Below are 14,778 nucleotides of genomic sequence, written 5' to 3'. Positions count from 1 at the left end.
TGTGGTAGTAGGGGGTCAGCAGATTTGAAGAGAGCCTTATAGAGTTGTTCCCAGAATGCCATATGCCCAATCAGCCTAGTAGTAGAGCAGGGACAAGATAGCTGGTAAAGCATATAAGCATTGATTATTGCATGGTCAAGCAGCCACCAGAGAATTGGCAGTCCGGTCCTCTAGCTGGTGTGATGGGTCTCATAGAATTCTCTATACTCCGTACTCCGTACGGAGTACTGATTTGATATATCAATGAAAACACGTTTTTGAAAATCAACACAAAAACCAGCTATGAATGTGTTTTGCTTAACCAATAGATTCCCATATATTTTAGTGTGTGAACCTATTGGTCAGAAAAACGCCATTAGTGCTGTAGTTTGTACAGTAAAGCCTCTATATAACAATCACTTTACATAACAAATCCTCTACATAACAGACAAAAATCTCTTCCAAAATTAAATCTCCATACAAAATATTCGTTAACCTGTATACTACAAGATTCATTGAATATCTCTCAAGATTTCTTAATATATCATTATAAAAAGACCAAAAAAGACCAAAATGCCCCACCAAACCACAATTTTGATTGAGCAGAAGAAGAAATTACACTCCCACAAGACTCTTAATTCTTTTCTCTCCAACAAGGCCTTGATGACATGGTGAAAAAGCTTCACTTGTATGAAGAGTGGCAGGATAAGGAAGATACAGAGCTATTCAACAGTTAAATTGTTATGAGAGAAGATTAGGGGCTCAGAAGCTTGAAAATCAGCAGCAGCAGGATATTAGAGCATATTTTGTATGCTAGCTCTATATAACGGATCCCTCTATATAACGAACTGAAAAGGCTTCCAAAATTGATTTGTTATATAGAGGCTTTACTGTAATCTGGTGCCAAGGCGCTAATTTTGCCTGGCGGCCGGACGAGGGGATAGTAGTCAGGCAATGCCCCTCAAGTGAGCTTTAAAACAGCAGTGGTTGGGCCTCGAAATCAAATAATACAAATATCTGTCTTGTCCTGGGTTTCGCAAGCGAAGATAAACAAATAGCACACAATGGAAGGAAGATTTATAACAGACACCTTTTCAGCGATAGAAATATCCTACCTCTGATTTATATCAACTGAACCATTTACTCGTCTTCGTTGTAGTCATCAAAGGGCCAATGCTGCTCAGTCATCCGCCTCAGCTATGGGTCATCATCGACTGCGGCAAGCCCCTCCGCCTTGATTGACCGTGCTCTCTCTTTTGCTTGTTCAAACAATTCATTTGATGTCCATCCATCAGACCCAACACCAAGGAACCCATTGATCTGTTCCAGTTCAGTGTCCACATCCCGCAGTGAATCATCCAGTGCTGCCCTCTTCTGCGCATCCTGCTCGCTAATTACAACAGGACGTGCAGGAAGGCTTCCATCTGAACAGATAGCAGCAATCTTTGACCAATTCTGCAACACCTGCGCGATATCCACTTGCAATGGGGTGTTGAGGCCTTCCCACGGACTGCCTGCATTGTCAAATATCCGGCGTCTTAGGAGACCAAATTCCTGTGCAAGGGCCTCTGAATGAGGCTCATTCAGTTTCTGCGTGAACCCCAGATAAAAGAAGTGCACATGACGGCGGCGGAACTGCTCGCATGCTATAGTATGCTCATCTGCATCCATGGAACCAAGATCTTTGGGGAGTTGTGGTGGAATGAAGTAGACGTACTCGACGCCGACAGGGTTATCATGCGCCGAATACCCTAGGACACGAGGGGCAGGAATGCCACAAGCACGAACAAAGGCTAATGTTGCGACCTCACTAGCTACTGCAAGGCATCGGGGCATCGTCGACGGATATGGAAGTCGGGCAAGTAGAGATGAGCCATCTTTCATTGAGATGTCAAAGACACGGTTGAAACCCCCTTCAGCCAGTTTTCGGATGCTTCTTATCTCTGAAACTGGCCTACCGACAGCAGTTGCGGCAGCTTTCTTCAATTCATCAACATTGAACACTAGGTGGCGTTCGGCAAGGCGACGAGGTTCATTGTATCTGCATGGTCTAGATCAATATGTGCAATTTCGAACAGGAGTCTCTGGTAGTAGTACACCTGAACATACATCCATCTCCCTGAAGTGTACTCGAACAGATCGTCCTGGTTTCCCATGCCTTCTTCAGCCGCAACTTGCGATGGGTTTGTTTCGCCGGCACACCTCAGTGAGAACAGGCGGTGAAAATTTCTGCTCACGAATCTAAGCCAGCGTGTGTGCAGCAATGGCCCACGAGTAGTCATGGCTTTACTGTGCCATCCAATGTGATGTCTTGGTGCCTTTTGAGTTGACGAGAATCAAACTGAGTCAAAAGATTGAAATCTTGTCCATGAGAGTCCAGTGGCATCGACGTTCAAGGTCCTTAAAGATAGCTAGATTTCTAATGGCATTTTAAGCCCTCCTCATGATGTCTAGCGACCCCCGGTATTCATTACAAGTAACACCCTTTAAAGGGGGTTGTGAGCGCGCCTTTCATTCGTTCAAAGCCTTTTGTAAAAGCGGTGTGCAGGGCTTTACATCATTATCAACTCTCTTCCTGATCCAACTTCACTTTCCTGCACGTTAAAAACTGGAAAATGTCAATGGTGGTTTCAATCATGACTCTCGTAATAAGATCAGCAAGATGCATATCAACATCAGCGCAATTGAACAAGTTGAAAAAAGAGGTAACAGTAATATTTATCAGCTATCATCATCACATAACCAAAACAGTAGGAAGTTACAAATAATGAACACCCTTTTTCCTCCGCCACTCTCAATGTATGTAGCCATAAAATGTAATAAAGGAGTCGCTTAGGAGCCCCGGAAATATAAGAGCAAAAAAACGAACTGCACTGGCGCGTCAAGCTAGAACCCAACATTTGCCCTTTTTTTTTTTTTTTTCACCTATCATCCCCATTTATAGTACATACATATAAGAAAGATACTCTTCTATTTTTGAAAAAAATTTTAGTTCTTCTTAACAGAGTTGAGCAATCCCTGCATGTTGATACTCTTAGGGCGCTCGATAGGGAGGCCAAGGGCACGGCTCCAGATCAACTGGGCAAGTGGGCCGAGGGCGCGGCTGACACCAAATGTGACGGTGTAGTAGAGAGGTTCCTGGAAGCCGTAGTGGTGGAAGAGAACGCCGGAGGCAGCGTCAACGTTGGGGTGGGGGTTCTTAGTCTGTGTTTTTGAACATGGTCAGCATGTCAGATCTTACGACGTAGGAGCCAAAAAACTAAATAAGGCTAATCATACCTTGCCGTGCTCTGTGAGGACACCAGGGGCGATCTCGGAGTTCTTCTTGACGAGTTTGAAGACCGGGTTGTTCATGATCTCTGGTCTGGTGCTAGCAAAGTCCATCAGGGCCTCGAAGCGAGGATCGGGCTTTCTGAGAACACCGTGGCCATAGCCAGGAACGACTTGGCCGGATTTCAAAGTGCTCCAGAGGTAGTCCTTGACGTCCTTCTCGGTGAAGTTGTCGCCAATCTTGGCGCGCATGTTCAAGATCCATCGGAGAACTTCCTGAGCAGCCAAGCCGTGGAGAGGACCGGCGAGACCGAGAAGGCCTGCGGAGTAACTGAGGAACGGATCACTGAGAGCACTTCCGACAAGGTGGGTAGCGTGGGCAGAGACGTTGCCGCCCTCGTGGTCACCGTGGAGAGCGAGGTAGAGACGGAGAACGTCGTGGAAGCTCTCGTGCTCCTTGCCACCCTTCCCGAGGAGGACAGCAAAGTTGTAGGCCCAATCCTGGGTGCTGTCAAGCTGCTGGGTGCCGACAGTGTCGACCTCGTTGGGTCGGAATACCAAAGCGGCCACACGGGGAATCTTGGCTAGGAGGGAGATGCTGTCGTCGAAGGTGGGCTCCCAGTAGTCGGCCTTGTTCAAGCCCTCAGCATACTTCTTGGCGAAGGTGGACTCGGTGTTGAGCGCGGCAACAGCAACGGAAAGCTGGGTCATTGGGTGCATATCCTTGGGGAAGGACTTGATCATATCCAGGATGTGCTTGGGGAGGTGAGATTTTTCAGCAAGCTCACGAGAGAAAGCCCGGATCTGGGGAGTAGTTGGGACCTGGCCGGTGAGTAGAAGCCAGAACATGGCTTCGGGAAGCATCTCGGTGCCGGAGGTACCCTTGGGAAGCATCTGCTGGCAGTCCTTGATGGTGTGGCCGTGGAATCGAATACCCTCCTCGGGGTCAAGGACGGAGCCTTCCCAGATCATGGCCTTCAAGCCTCTCATTCCTCCAATGGCATTGGCAACCGTGACATCGCCAATCTTTGCATCATTGTGCTCCTTCAACTCCTTGAGCAGAGCTCTCTTAGCCGGAAGGACGCTCCGGAAGACGCTCTTAAGTTCGGATTCGGCCGCAGAAGCGTAAGATCTGGAGGAGCCTGCCACTGTGCGGGAGGATGAGGCCTAAACAATGATAAATTGGATAAGCAATGGTACTTCTCACTCCCATCGAATGCGATTCTACCGTACCTTCGCGGCCCGAAGGGCCTGTCTGGAAGCTCTCGCAGCCAAAGCCATTGTTTAAGACGGGGCTATGTGGATGGAACTTGACTTCGAGTTTAATCACCGAAAGGGCACACCGCAATTAAGAGGGTAGTTGGGGGCTTGTGAGAGAGTCTCAAACGGACAATGGCTCTTTTCTTTTTTTTTTTTTTACTGGGGAGACAGCTGGGGAAGTGAGAGATAAAAGTGCGAAAGTTGTCTGGGGAGGACGGGAGAAACGGTCTCGGGTCAAAGGGGCGGCTGGCAGCGGTTAACTCACCGCAGGCCCATGCTTCGGGGATTCCAGCCGAGGAATCAACGGCCGGCTTGGCATTTCTGGAGCAGAGGACAAGCTCGCTCACCCAGATGGTCAATAATAACGCCCTTGCAGAATCCTCGAGGACTTAAGCCATGTCCAAGAGTCAGCCCAATATCTTCTCTCACTGATGCTAGTATTCGCAGAACAGTTCTCCAAAAAAGGTTCAGCCATTGCACTTTGAAGATACTTGTCTTCGGTTTTATACTGAGAGCCTGCCCTTTCTATTCTACTAGTTAAGGAAGTTGGTTTTGATAGGTTTTCCGCTTCCAGCTTTCGAAGCCATCGTCAGCCATCGTTATGGGTGTCGTTTGCCCCCTCTGTTCGAGCTCCAACAGCGGCGCTGATTGGCTGAGTAACGATTGACAATCGACTTTGATTTTCGAAGCTAGCTGATGTCCGCGGTTCTGAATATTTGGTGGACTGTGATATATGCGTCAGGTCGTTCTTCGGGAAATAATTGTCTTGTCCACTGCCTCCTGCACTTGAAATGTCTCTGTGATGGACTGATCAAATGGAGAGCTCTTGACGACCTCGTCAATATACTCTGGAAAGAAGCCCAAATCTCCGCAGCTCTGGCCAGCATAACGTTTTGACGTATAATATGAATCTAACGTCAAGTCAATGACATGACAAAGAGCATAACGAGAAGGCCAGGGAATATATAGCTGCAACCAATGTCCTCTACAATTCTAATGATGAGGTGCAATACATCCACTTGACTATCCGTTCTACTAGCCATGGCGAACCAACTTCCCTTTCCATCTTTCACTAGGGTATGGCATAACAAAATCTATCCGACCATCGACCCGAGCCAGAATCCGTCCATCGCAGCTACAGGAAAGAAAGTGGTCATATCCGGAGGAGGATCGGGAATCGGTCCTCATATTGTCAAGGCTTTCGCCGCGGCGGGGGCCCTCCAAATTGTGATTTTCGGTCGCAGGATCGAGACTCTCAAGCGAACCCAGGAGAAGGTCAAGAGGGAATTTCCTGGCACTGAGGTCGACGTGCTGGTGGCTGATATCGCCGATGAACCCTCTGTGTGCAAACTAGCAGCCGACATCAAACGGTTATATGGGACTTGGGATGTTTTCGTATCGAATGCGGGGTATTCACCCGAGCTGTTAAGTGTCACGGACTCAATAACCAGTGAATGGTTCAAAGCTTTCGACGTATAGAATTTTCCGTGTAGCCCTTCTCGGTGGATGTGTACATATAGGTGCTAAACTACTACTAAACAGGTCAACGTCAAAGGCAATTTCCTTCTGGTACGCGAGTTCGCCCCCTTTGCAGCTGCCACCGGAGCTGTCTTCGTGCACGTCTCCAGCGGTGCTTGTCACGCTCTTCCTAGGCCCGGCCATTCCGCATATTGTGCCGCCAAATTGGCCAGTACGAAGATAATGGAGCATTTTCAAAGAGAATGTTCCCATATACGTTTTACCAGCATTCATCCAGGTATCATTCCGACAGAGATGGCCAACACGCTTTTCAAAGTCTCCAAAGCACTCCCAATCGATGATGGTAAGCTAAATTTTATCAACAAGATGGACGATTGGGGTTTTCTAAAAGAGAAGAACAGCAAGCCTTCCGGCGGCCTTCGCAGTCTGGGTTGCGAGCAGCGAAGCGGATTTTGCCAGGGGCCGGATGCTGTGGTGCAACTGGGACGTTGGAGAGTTGAAGATGAGAGCAAGTGAGATTATTGAGAAGAATCTCCTTGTAACTTCGCTTGAAGGCTGGGCCACCTATTTTCCAGACCCGAGTTCGGAGGTATACAAAGGGATTCTGGCGGAGTTTTTGGGGTAACTATGCATGTAGTTCTATTGATATCAATTATCTTTTGGTGACATTTCCTTTAGCTGGCAGTTTATGCTAGGCCAGTTTTCACGCTTTTTGCCTACTTGTTGAGATTGAGCAGCCCCGTGCATATATATATACGTACGTTGTACGCTGCGTTTGTCTTCGCGTTGGTCTTGGGATCGGTTAGAAAATCTTTTCAGCACTGTGTTTCTAGCGAGTTGATTCCTCGTCGGGCAAGATCATGGGAGTTACATACATACTCTAGTTGATGGCCTGCGTTGTTCTCTCATAACTTCAAAGAGTTCGGCGGAGGAATTTCCTGGCATTGCGCAGAGGGCGGAAATTCGGCCTTCGCGTTCACTCCCTTTAGTAAGCAGCTCCTTGCCGTTTCCGAATTCCGCGACGTACTTCAGCAGCAAGAGAACGGCTGAAGAATCACGCCATTATGGCCGTCGTGGAGCAAAATAATGTTACATCTGACTTAAATTCCAGGCGATGGAAAGGAAAGGAATGGACATAGTCTCGACTCCGAAGTAGCCGTTCTTGCTTATGACCTAATCAATGTCTGTACCCTCCTCACCCGCAAAGAATACGCAGCTAGCCGTGAATTCACCTGCAGCAAATAACACCAGCGCCGGTAGCGCAGGCGGGGTCAGATTCCTCGTTAGCATTTGTCTGAGCGTGTTGGCCGCAATCCTGGCAGCGTGGTATCTTCGACCCGGGCCCATTCCGCATCGACTTGGTTTGTTCGGGAAGGCGAAAGGAATCGCGCCTGGAAGAAGCTTCACGACCACAGGAATTGGAAGCGTGCAAAGCTCCGTAAAGCCCGGAAAATCCGAATCGTTGCCAATGGCTTCTCAAGAAGCAGAGCTGCTGTCCGTTGCCGCCACCGGCGTGCGTAAAACGCCTATTTACTTCCTAAGTCATGGCGGGGTGGGTGGTTGAGCTATACTTTGTTCATTTATTTGCCGGACGGCACATTTCTAAACGACATTCTATAGCCTAGTATAATGTACCAACATGATCATCCGGCCTACCGCAAGTTGCAGCAAATCGGCAAGGAGATCACGACAAAAGTCAGACCCCGAGCTGTGGTTGTGTTTTCTGCGCACTGGCAGGGTGGAAGGGATACGATTCAAGTTAATACGGCAGAGATTACGGAGCTGATATATGAGTGAGTTTTGTTTTAGGCTTGCTGGGCCTCAGGTGGAACCTGTGCTGACGATGTCTTGGGAACGAAGTTTTTATGGCTTTCCATCGCATTATTATAAAGAGAAATATCCTCATGTCGGGAGTCGGGAAATTGCAGAAAAGGTTATAAAATCCATTCGGGATGCGGGCATCAATGTAGAGGGGGTCAAGAGAGGGTTGGACCACGGGGTTTGGGCGAGTTTCAAGTGTGGTATGTACTCAATTTCAGATGGATTCAGCTCGCGCGGCCTGTGGGTACATGTACTAAACTGCACCATCAGCATTTGACCCGGAAGACAACCCCTTAAACGTGCCCGTTGTCCAAGTCTCCTTGTTCGATACCGAGGATCCTGATCAACATTTCCGTCTCGGTCAAGCGGTCTCCAAACTCCGCGAAGAGAATATTCAGATAATCGTCTCTGGAATGGCCGTGCATAACCTGCGCGATCTGCGGTTTACCTTTGGAGATCCACGGCCGCTACCATATGCTGCAAGTTTTGATGAGGCGCTCAACGAAGCCGTTGCAACTGCACCTGCGGATAGGCAGAGGGCTCTTCGGGATCTGCTTAAAAGACCCGACGCGAGACAGGCGCACCCGACGTTTGATCATCTGTTGCCAATTCATATCGGAGCCGGGGCTGCGGGAGATGATGTGGGAAAGAGATTGTTCACTCTGCCGGAAGGTAGCATGAGCTGGGCGCAATTCCGATTCGGGGAGGTTGTAACCAATTGAGGTCGGACACCACGTATGCCCCTTGACTTTGGTATCATTCAATTCCGGGTTTGGAATCTTTTTTTTTTTTTTTTCTATTTGCATTGGGCGTTCTGGAAAAGGAAGGTTTATTTCGTGATATATAGGTACAGAGAAAAATGCCGGGTCTAAGTCGTAAACAATAAAATCCAACACGGACAACTCTTATTCCTTGGGTTGCACCAATGTAGTGACTAATTGTTCTATTTCCTTGTCCGATAGGCCTAGAAATACTATTAGTCTGTGCAATGCACCGGTACTTCACTGTCTTCCCAATGAGCACGTACCTAACAGTGATTGCTGCTTTTCCCTTCCAAACTCTATAACATAATTTGAGTCAGCCATTGGTTTCTGCATTCTCTTACACTTTCCGTCAGTCCAAGTATACGCACCGTATCTCGCAAATATTCTCGGCTCAATGTCTGCCGCCTCCCGGATCAAAATCGGCGTATAGGGATTATGCTTCTTCATCGTCGGGTACGCCCGTTTTAAAAATGTTCTGCGCCGGGATAGTCAGCGTAGATCACGCAACAAAACCGCTCCCACTGGAGAAGCTCCACATATATCAGGATTGGAGTCGATCTAACCTTGTCGCATCGCCGTGAGCGGAAGAGTGGCAGAAGAGGAATCTGAGCTCCTTGAGGCCCTTGCTGAAGGCGTACTTAGTGGACATGGTGCCGAGAGTATGGAGGATGTGCCTTTCTGGCGAGCAGGCCTTCGTTCACCGAAAGTCGAAGCGGGAAATAAAGCTCAATTGAGCGGCAGGAGGAGTTGGTCGTCGTCGCTGCAGACGCTGGACGAAATGCGCTCATCGAACAACTGGCTGAGTAATCGATATAATTACATAATATTATCACGTGATATGGTTGGGATGCAGACTCGTCATTGGCCCAGGGGGCGGGATTCTGGCTGCGAAGATCGGACCGGCCAAAGGCGCTAGTTTTGACCCTCTCCGTCACCATCGGTCATCGCTGATTCAACTCCTCGTTCTTTGCTGTATATTAATGTTCCATTCCTGATTGTGGAGGACTGTGCTTTGCCTTTTCCAATTCCCCTATCTCCTTCCGTTCTCCTCCTTTTCTTCCCCTTCCAAACACCACCCCCCATCGCTCCGTCACTATGTCTTCCCGCTTCGGACTCCGCTTTCTCCAGAACTCAAGGGCAGCGTTCCAGAATGCCGCCGCCCCCTTCCGCAGACAGATGCTTCGCAGCCGGCGATTTCAGAGCACAGAGGCTGCCGCAGAGACAAAGCAAAGTTTCTTGCAAAGATCATGGAACAGCCCGGTTGGAGTGAAGACTGTGCATTTCTGGTAAGGACTATTTTTAATACTCGAGCTTTTCCCCAACCGTTCGTTTAGCGTGGTTCAGGTGCTTTGGAACAGATACTAATCTTGGTGCTTTTCTGTTTGACAAATAGGGCTCCAGTAATGAAGGTTCGAAGACAACAGACACTGCGTCCATTTTGCGGGGACCTTTCCTAGGTTGTCGATACATCACATTCTAACCTTTTTACCAGTGGATTCTCGTCATTGCGGGACTCGGTGATATGGCTCGACCAGCCGACAAGCTCTCCCTGACGCAAAATGCCGCGTTGATGTTCACAGGCGCGATTTGGACGAGATGGTGCCTGATCATTAAACCAAAGAACATCCTGTAAGCTCGAAACCATATCTGACTGGCCGCCGTCTCTTTCTGCTGGGCGTTTACTACTGGCGATATTCCTGTGTGCAGTTTTACTGATATAGTCTACTTTATAGGCTTGCTACTGTGAACTTCTTCGTCGGCTGCCTTGGATTCACGCAGGTTACCCGTATCTTTTTGCACAGACGGTCTGTGGATGGGTCTACCACTGCTGCCCTCAAAGACATGGGACACGAAGCCACGGATTCTGCGAAGGAGATGGCCCATAAAGCTGAAGATGTGGTGGTGAAGAAACATTGAGTCAGCTGATGCGATCGGGTGTGTGGAGTGTGGATTGGTTGAAGCTTGATAGGTAAACTATGCTCTTTCACTTGCCTATCGAGCATAAGTGCGGTGATGAAGTGCCAGATGACTATGACATTGAGTGAACCAAGCTAATTACCAACTTTGCCCGGTTTTCCAATGCGCATGAGGATTGCTTTGTCAGCAAAAGCTATTCCATTCTTTGGATTTGTTCTTTTTGAGATGTATGTAGATCATCTCTCTCTGTATGTTTTATAGAGCTAAAAGGCTATGTTTAAGTTGGGAATAAATTGAGTTCCACAATTAAGCACATGTAACACTGTTATACCATTAATGGACATGCGGATTGAACCTCGCGCCGCATGCAGTGTAGACCCAGCTAACCCTCCAAGGCTCAAGTGTTGTAAACGCTTCATCCACGGAAAAACACTGTTAAGCTCAGTTCGTCCCAGCCGACTTACAACCTTCCCCGCATCGCGGCTGTCGCCAGTGGCGTGCGGTCACCAAACAGTTGACCACGGAAACCCTTGGATATAGCTTGGATTGACTTTACCGGTTGAAACAACTTACAGGCCTAACGCCATACAATGTAGGACACGGTGGGGCTCTGAAGCTACATAGTTGTACATACATGCGAAGTATAACTAAGTGGGTTCGCAGTCCTGGTGGACTGATGGTGGCTGTGGAGGTGATGTATTCGTTGTAGTCAATTTTGATTTTGGTTACCGGTCGCCATGCCATTTGCAGCTCCAAGATCACTTTTGTCTGCTAGCATTGCCAGCAGAAGAATATTCAAAATCCCTCTCGGCTTTGTTCTTCAGAACACAAAAGCGATACCTATCCCACAGGCTCCGAAACGGTTTCCTCCATTGACACTGCCATCCGCCGTTCCTTACCGTGGCCTAGCAACACAGTCCACGGGCCCAACCGACAAGATGAAAGCTCTCGTATACGCGGGCAATGGAAAAGTCGCCCTTGAAGAACGACCCAAGCCTACTCTCTCCTCTCCCACCGACGCCATCGTCAAGCTCAAGTACGGAACAATATGCGGTACGGATCTGCATATTATCAAGGGCGATGTGCCAACAGCGACCCCCGGACGAATCCTCGGCCATGAGGGGGTTGGAATCATCGAGGAGGTCGGTTCCAATGTGACAGGGCTAAGCAAGGGAGATACGGTGCTCATAGCATGCATTACTGCATGCGGGTCGTGCTCATTCTGCCGGAAGGGAATGAGCTCACATTGCAGCCACGGTGGATGGATCCTTGGAAACACGATCGATGGCACGCAGGCGGAGTACGTACGGATTCCGTGCGCGATGTCCTCACTGTATAAGTTGCCCCCCACTGTTGATTTGGCAGAAGCTGTGATGCTGTCCGATGCGTTGCCAACAGGATTTGAGTGCGGAACGTTGAATAGTAAGGTCCGGCCAGGAAGTTCAGTGGCAATAGTTGGTGCTGGACCTGTTGGACTGGCAGCAATGAAGACCGCACAGTTGTATTCACCGGCAAAGCTGGTGCTGGTGGACCTGGATGACTCCCGACTTCAGGTGGGGCAGAAGTTGGGCGCAACGCATGGGGTCAATCCAAAGGGTCAAGACGGCATCAAGCGGCTTCTCGATCTAACACCGAATGGTCAGGGCTTTGATGCCGTTATGGAGGCTGTTGGCATTCCAGCGACGTTTCAACTATGCCAGGAAATTGTCGGGCCGGGAGGCGTCATCGCCAACATCGGCGTGCACGGGACAAAGGTTGACCTGCACTTGGAGAAGCTCTGGTCTCAGAATATCAGTAAGTTGTGCCCATTCAGATATCGATGGTCGCGCCTTGTGGGTAGTTTGAACCTTAGTCTTTAACGTCGTTCCTTGCTGTGAACAGGTATAACGACAAGGCTAGTCGATGCCACGACTATTCCAGAGCTTTTGACTCTATTCGAAGCCAAAACGCTTAATGTCTCCGACTTCATTACACATCGTAAGTCATGCACTCCCGTTCCGCCATGCAATTGCAAGAAAGCAGCTCTAACCCATCTGTTCAGGCTATAAGTTTGCAGACTGCGTGAAAGCGTATGATACTTTCAAGGCGGCTGCTCAGCACCAAGCACTGAAGGTATCATTGGAATTTTAAAGAAAACGGGCGACAATCCGGGACACTCTTGATGGAAGTTGAGTTACTTATCTTTGCGGACTGGGCATTCACTGCTCCGTATACCTAGTTATAATAGGATTTCAGCGTACTCTCTTCACTATTACATTGCACCTTTAGGTAGTTGCACCTAGTGCTCCATCACCATCATCAACAAATACAAGGATGCGGCAACCATCAGAAAAAGTGGAACAATTTAACCTGCCCTGCTGTTGCAGTCGTCGAGATCGGCGCTACTCAACTTCGAGGCTTGGCACCCGATGCTGGAGCCCAAACCGAGTCTCACGGACTGCGGATTGGTCTGGCGCATCACATGGGGATGTATAGTATGTAAAAGCATCGCACTGCTACTCGCGTGGATAAGGCTGAGACAATGTCTTCATGAATACTACCGTCTTTCTCCACTTCCGACCCGGAACTCAGGTGTGATGCTCGATATTCAGCAAATCGCAAAATAGGTAGTTAACTGCCCTTTCAAGTTTCTCAATAACTATTAGCTAATAAGTAATCCGTCAGAGCTCGTCTCGAATCGTGGTTCGCAAAGCCCTCTACCCGATGTATTAAGCCAGCAGAAAGGGCGAAAGACAAATATGCTTTAAGAAAAAAAAGAAAGCAAAAAGATCCGATGACAAGATATGAAACTGTCGGAATCGAGCTTTCTTTGGTCGCTGCAGCTTTTCAACGCTTTTCTAGGGTGTTCTCGGCTTCAGGTTAACTAGCCCACGTAATCTTCAGAGGGCCATCGGCGATTTTTCTCGCTCAAGCGCTCTCCACAGGAGGTTATGATTCCCCACGTTACTGCTCATGTCGACCATTAAACAGCGGAACCAGATCCAGATGATACGGCAAATTTACCAATGATAAACCAACACTCTGATCTGAACTCGCCGGAGCATCCATTTGCTATGAATTGGACCATCGTTGAATTATCACGAAGAACCACTTCGCTACAGATCACATTGGCTAGGATCCCATGATCCCGAGCTCCAGCGACAAATGGCACTTACCTCCACGGAGGGTACTTCCAAACAGACAATCAAGCTAATGGCGGTAGCAGCAGACCAAGCGAACCAAATAAGCTATCCAGGAATTTCACGATCCACAACTGCCGAGAACCCTTTGAGACTATCAAGATACCATGTCAGATTCTAATTCTCCCAGAATCCACGGAGTCCGGGGGAGATTCCTCTTTCATCCTATATCGGCTGCTTGACCTGTAATTCACTTTTTTCTGGATAAACCTATGTAGAAGAGGTGGGAACGAAGGGTGCACCACGCCGTCAGAGGAACGAGAGGCCTCTATGAGACGAATTCGCCAGTGTAATATGTCTTCTCAAACTGGGTGAAATGCGGGACCTTTTCGTTCCACCGACCGTTAACAAAAGCTTTCGGCACTCGGGAAGTCCTCTCATCCTTCACCGGCCAGGTCCTTGACCACAACAGCAAAATCACACAGACAAGCGGCGGTTCGTTTTCAAACAAAAGCCAGATTTCTGTGTCAAGTCTTACACTGTTCATTCTCTAGAAGATAAAACGTAGCATCCGTCTTAGCCGTGTCAAAAAAAATTTTCAGAGCTTCTTTGTGAAACAATTCAGCTGGTGATCGGCCAGGCAGCCCGAAATAGGGATTTAGGACACAGAGATGAGACGGTTGCATTTTCGGCCCGGACTTGCTACCCTATCTACAAACGACTCTTGAAAGGTTGTTCCTGAATCTACCCGCTGTGGCTTCGACACGTTTCGCATCGAGAATAATCTTGAATAGCGGTGTAAATTTTCGTCATTTCTGCGGTCGCAAATGCCGAATGGAACGAACCCTGGGGAGCGCCGACTTGTATTGCTGACTTTGCAGCTCCTCCACAGCATGTACCCCGTATCCGTCAATTGTTTCCCCATTTCCGTGGCGAAGAACCTGACGATGGACATCCACGCGGAGTCAATGGAAATTATTATCGGCTTTCACTGGCGCGATCGAAGAGCTAACGGTGCAGTAAGCTATTCTGAGAAACAAACTTCCAATGCTTACTTATTTGCACAAGCACCTGACAGGTGACAGTGATCGGCATGCGTGTCTCAAAGTACGGGATGGCCACGATTGGTGATTTTGAAAGCTCGGATCGGGTACTCCGTAGTGAAGAAT

At 48.6% G+C, this 14,778-nt stretch overlaps 7 protein-coding genes across 7 annotated transcripts; 4 read left to right on the top strand and 3 right to left on the bottom strand.

Moving 5' to 3' along the window:
• Positions 1-1,176: 1,176 nt before the first annotated feature.
• On the bottom strand, positions 1,177-2,261 carry CIMG_10115 (uncharacterized protein; the record flags this gene model as incomplete). The annotated part of the gene is made up of 2 exons (XM_001239092.1): positions 1,177-2,020; positions 2,089-2,261. 2 exons carry the CDS (start codon positions 2,259-2,261, stop codon positions 1,177-1,179), a joined length of 1,017 nt encoding a protein of 338 aa, XP_001239093.1.
• Positions 2,262-2,674: 413 nt separating this feature from the next.
• Positions 2,675-4,659, bottom strand: CIMG_10114 (2-methylcitrate synthase, mitochondrial). The gene is made up of 3 exons (XM_001239091.2): positions 4,483-4,659; positions 3,259-4,416; positions 2,675-3,183 (listed from the first exon to the last, which is right to left on the bottom strand). Exons 1-3 carry the CDS (start codon positions 4,528-4,530, stop codon positions 2,968-2,970), a joined length of 1,422 nt encoding a protein of 473 aa, XP_001239092.1. The 5' UTR covers positions 4,531-4,659; the 3' UTR covers positions 2,675-2,967.
• Positions 4,660-5,550: 891 nt separating this feature from the next.
• CIMG_10113 (uncharacterized protein) lies at positions 5,551-6,613 on the top strand (the record flags this gene model as incomplete). The annotated part of the gene is made up of 3 exons (XM_001239090.1): positions 5,551-5,982; positions 6,052-6,331; positions 6,390-6,613. 3 exons carry the CDS (start codon positions 5,551-5,553, stop codon positions 6,611-6,613), a joined length of 936 nt encoding a protein of 311 aa, XP_001239091.1.
• A 458-nt stretch (positions 6,614-7,071) lies between these two features.
• Positions 7,072-8,703, top strand: CIMG_10112 (aromatic ring-opening dioxygenase LigB subunit). The gene is made up of 4 exons (XM_001239089.2): positions 7,072-7,540; positions 7,609-7,781; positions 7,849-8,009; positions 8,080-8,703. The coding sequence occupies exons 1-4, from the start codon at positions 7,169-7,171 to the stop codon at positions 8,529-8,531; spliced, it is 1,158 nt and encodes a 385-aa protein (XP_001239090.1). The 5' UTR covers positions 7,072-7,168; the 3' UTR covers positions 8,532-8,703.
• CIMG_10111 (NADH-ubiquinone oxidoreductase 105 kDa subunit) lies at positions 7,964-9,327 on the bottom strand. Its single transcript, XM_001239088.2, has 4 exons — positions 9,137-9,327; positions 8,942-9,048; positions 8,837-8,869; positions 7,964-8,773 (listed from the first exon to the last, which is right to left on the bottom strand). Exons 1-4 carry the CDS (start codon positions 9,220-9,222, stop codon positions 8,715-8,717), a joined length of 285 nt encoding a protein of 94 aa, XP_001239089.2. The 5' UTR covers positions 9,223-9,327; the 3' UTR covers positions 7,964-8,714.
• A 341-nt stretch (positions 9,328-9,668) lies between these two features.
• Positions 9,669-10,490, top strand: CIMG_10110 (uncharacterized protein; the record flags this gene model as incomplete). Its single annotated transcript, XM_001239087.1, has 4 exons — positions 9,669-9,859; positions 9,967-9,982; positions 10,066-10,202; positions 10,307-10,490. The coding sequence occupies 4 exons, from the start codon at positions 9,669-9,671 to the stop codon at positions 10,488-10,490; spliced, it is 528 nt and encodes a 175-aa protein (XP_001239088.1).
• Positions 10,491-11,227: 737 nt separating this feature from the next.
• CIMG_10109 (alcohol dehydrogenase) lies at positions 11,228-12,620 on the top strand (the record flags this gene model as incomplete). Its single annotated transcript, XM_001239086.1, has 3 exons — positions 11,228-12,284; positions 12,372-12,467; positions 12,532-12,620. 3 exons carry the CDS (start codon positions 11,228-11,230, stop codon positions 12,618-12,620), a joined length of 1,242 nt encoding a protein of 413 aa, XP_001239087.1.
• Between the last annotated feature and the right edge of the window lie 2,158 nt (positions 12,621-14,778).

This window comes from Coccidioides immitis, assembly GCF_000149335.2.
Source record: "Coccidioides immitis RS genomic scaffold supercont3.5, whole genome shotgun sequence".
NCBI lineage: Eukaryota > Fungi > Ascomycota > Eurotiomycetes > Onygenales > Onygenaceae > Coccidioides > Coccidioides immitis.
This window is presented reverse-complemented; position numbering and strand designations above follow the sequence as displayed.

What these genes read in the sequence shown, in the direction of transcription:
- CIMG_10114 (XM_001239091.2), bottom strand. Translation starts at nt 4,530, where the DNA reads ATGGCTTTGGCTGCGAGAGCTTCCAGACAGGCCCTTCGGGCCGCGAAG. An exon ending in AGGCCCTTCGGGCCGCGAAG is followed by an intron (nt 4,417 to 4,482) that starts GTACGGTAGAAT and finishes ATCATTGTTTAG; the next exon opens with GCCTCATCCTCCCGCACAGT. An exon ending in TCCTCACAGAGCACGGCAAG is followed by an intron (nt 3,184 to 3,258) that starts GTATGATTAGCC and finishes TCAAAAACACAG; the next exon opens with ACTAAGAACCCCCACCCCAA.
- CIMG_10112 (XM_001239089.2), top strand. Translation starts at nt 7,169, where the DNA reads ATGTCTGTACCCTCCTCACCCGCAAAGAATACGCAGCTAGCCGTGAAT. An exon ending in ACTTCCTAAGTCATGGCGGG is followed by an intron (nt 7,541 to 7,608) that starts GTGGGTGGTTGA and finishes GACATTCTATAG; the next exon opens with CCTAGTATAATGTACCAACA. An exon ending in TTGGGCGAGTTTCAAGTGTG is followed by an intron (nt 8,010 to 8,079) that starts GTATGTACTCAA and finishes CTGCACCATCAG; the next exon opens with CATTTGACCCGGAAGACAAC.
- CIMG_10111 (XM_001239088.2), bottom strand. Translation starts at nt 9,222, where the DNA reads ATGTCCACTAAGTACGCCTTCAGCAAGGGCCTCAAGGAGCTCAGATTC. An exon ending in GCTCACGGCGATGCGACAAG is followed by an intron (nt 9,049 to 9,136) that starts GTTAGATCGACT and finishes ATCCCGGCGCAG; the next exon opens with AACATTTTTAAAACGGGCGT. An exon ending in AAAGCAGCAATCACTGTTAG is followed by an intron (nt 8,774 to 8,836) that starts GTACGTGCTCAT and finishes TAGTATTTCTAG; the next exon opens with GCCTATCGGACAAGGAAATA.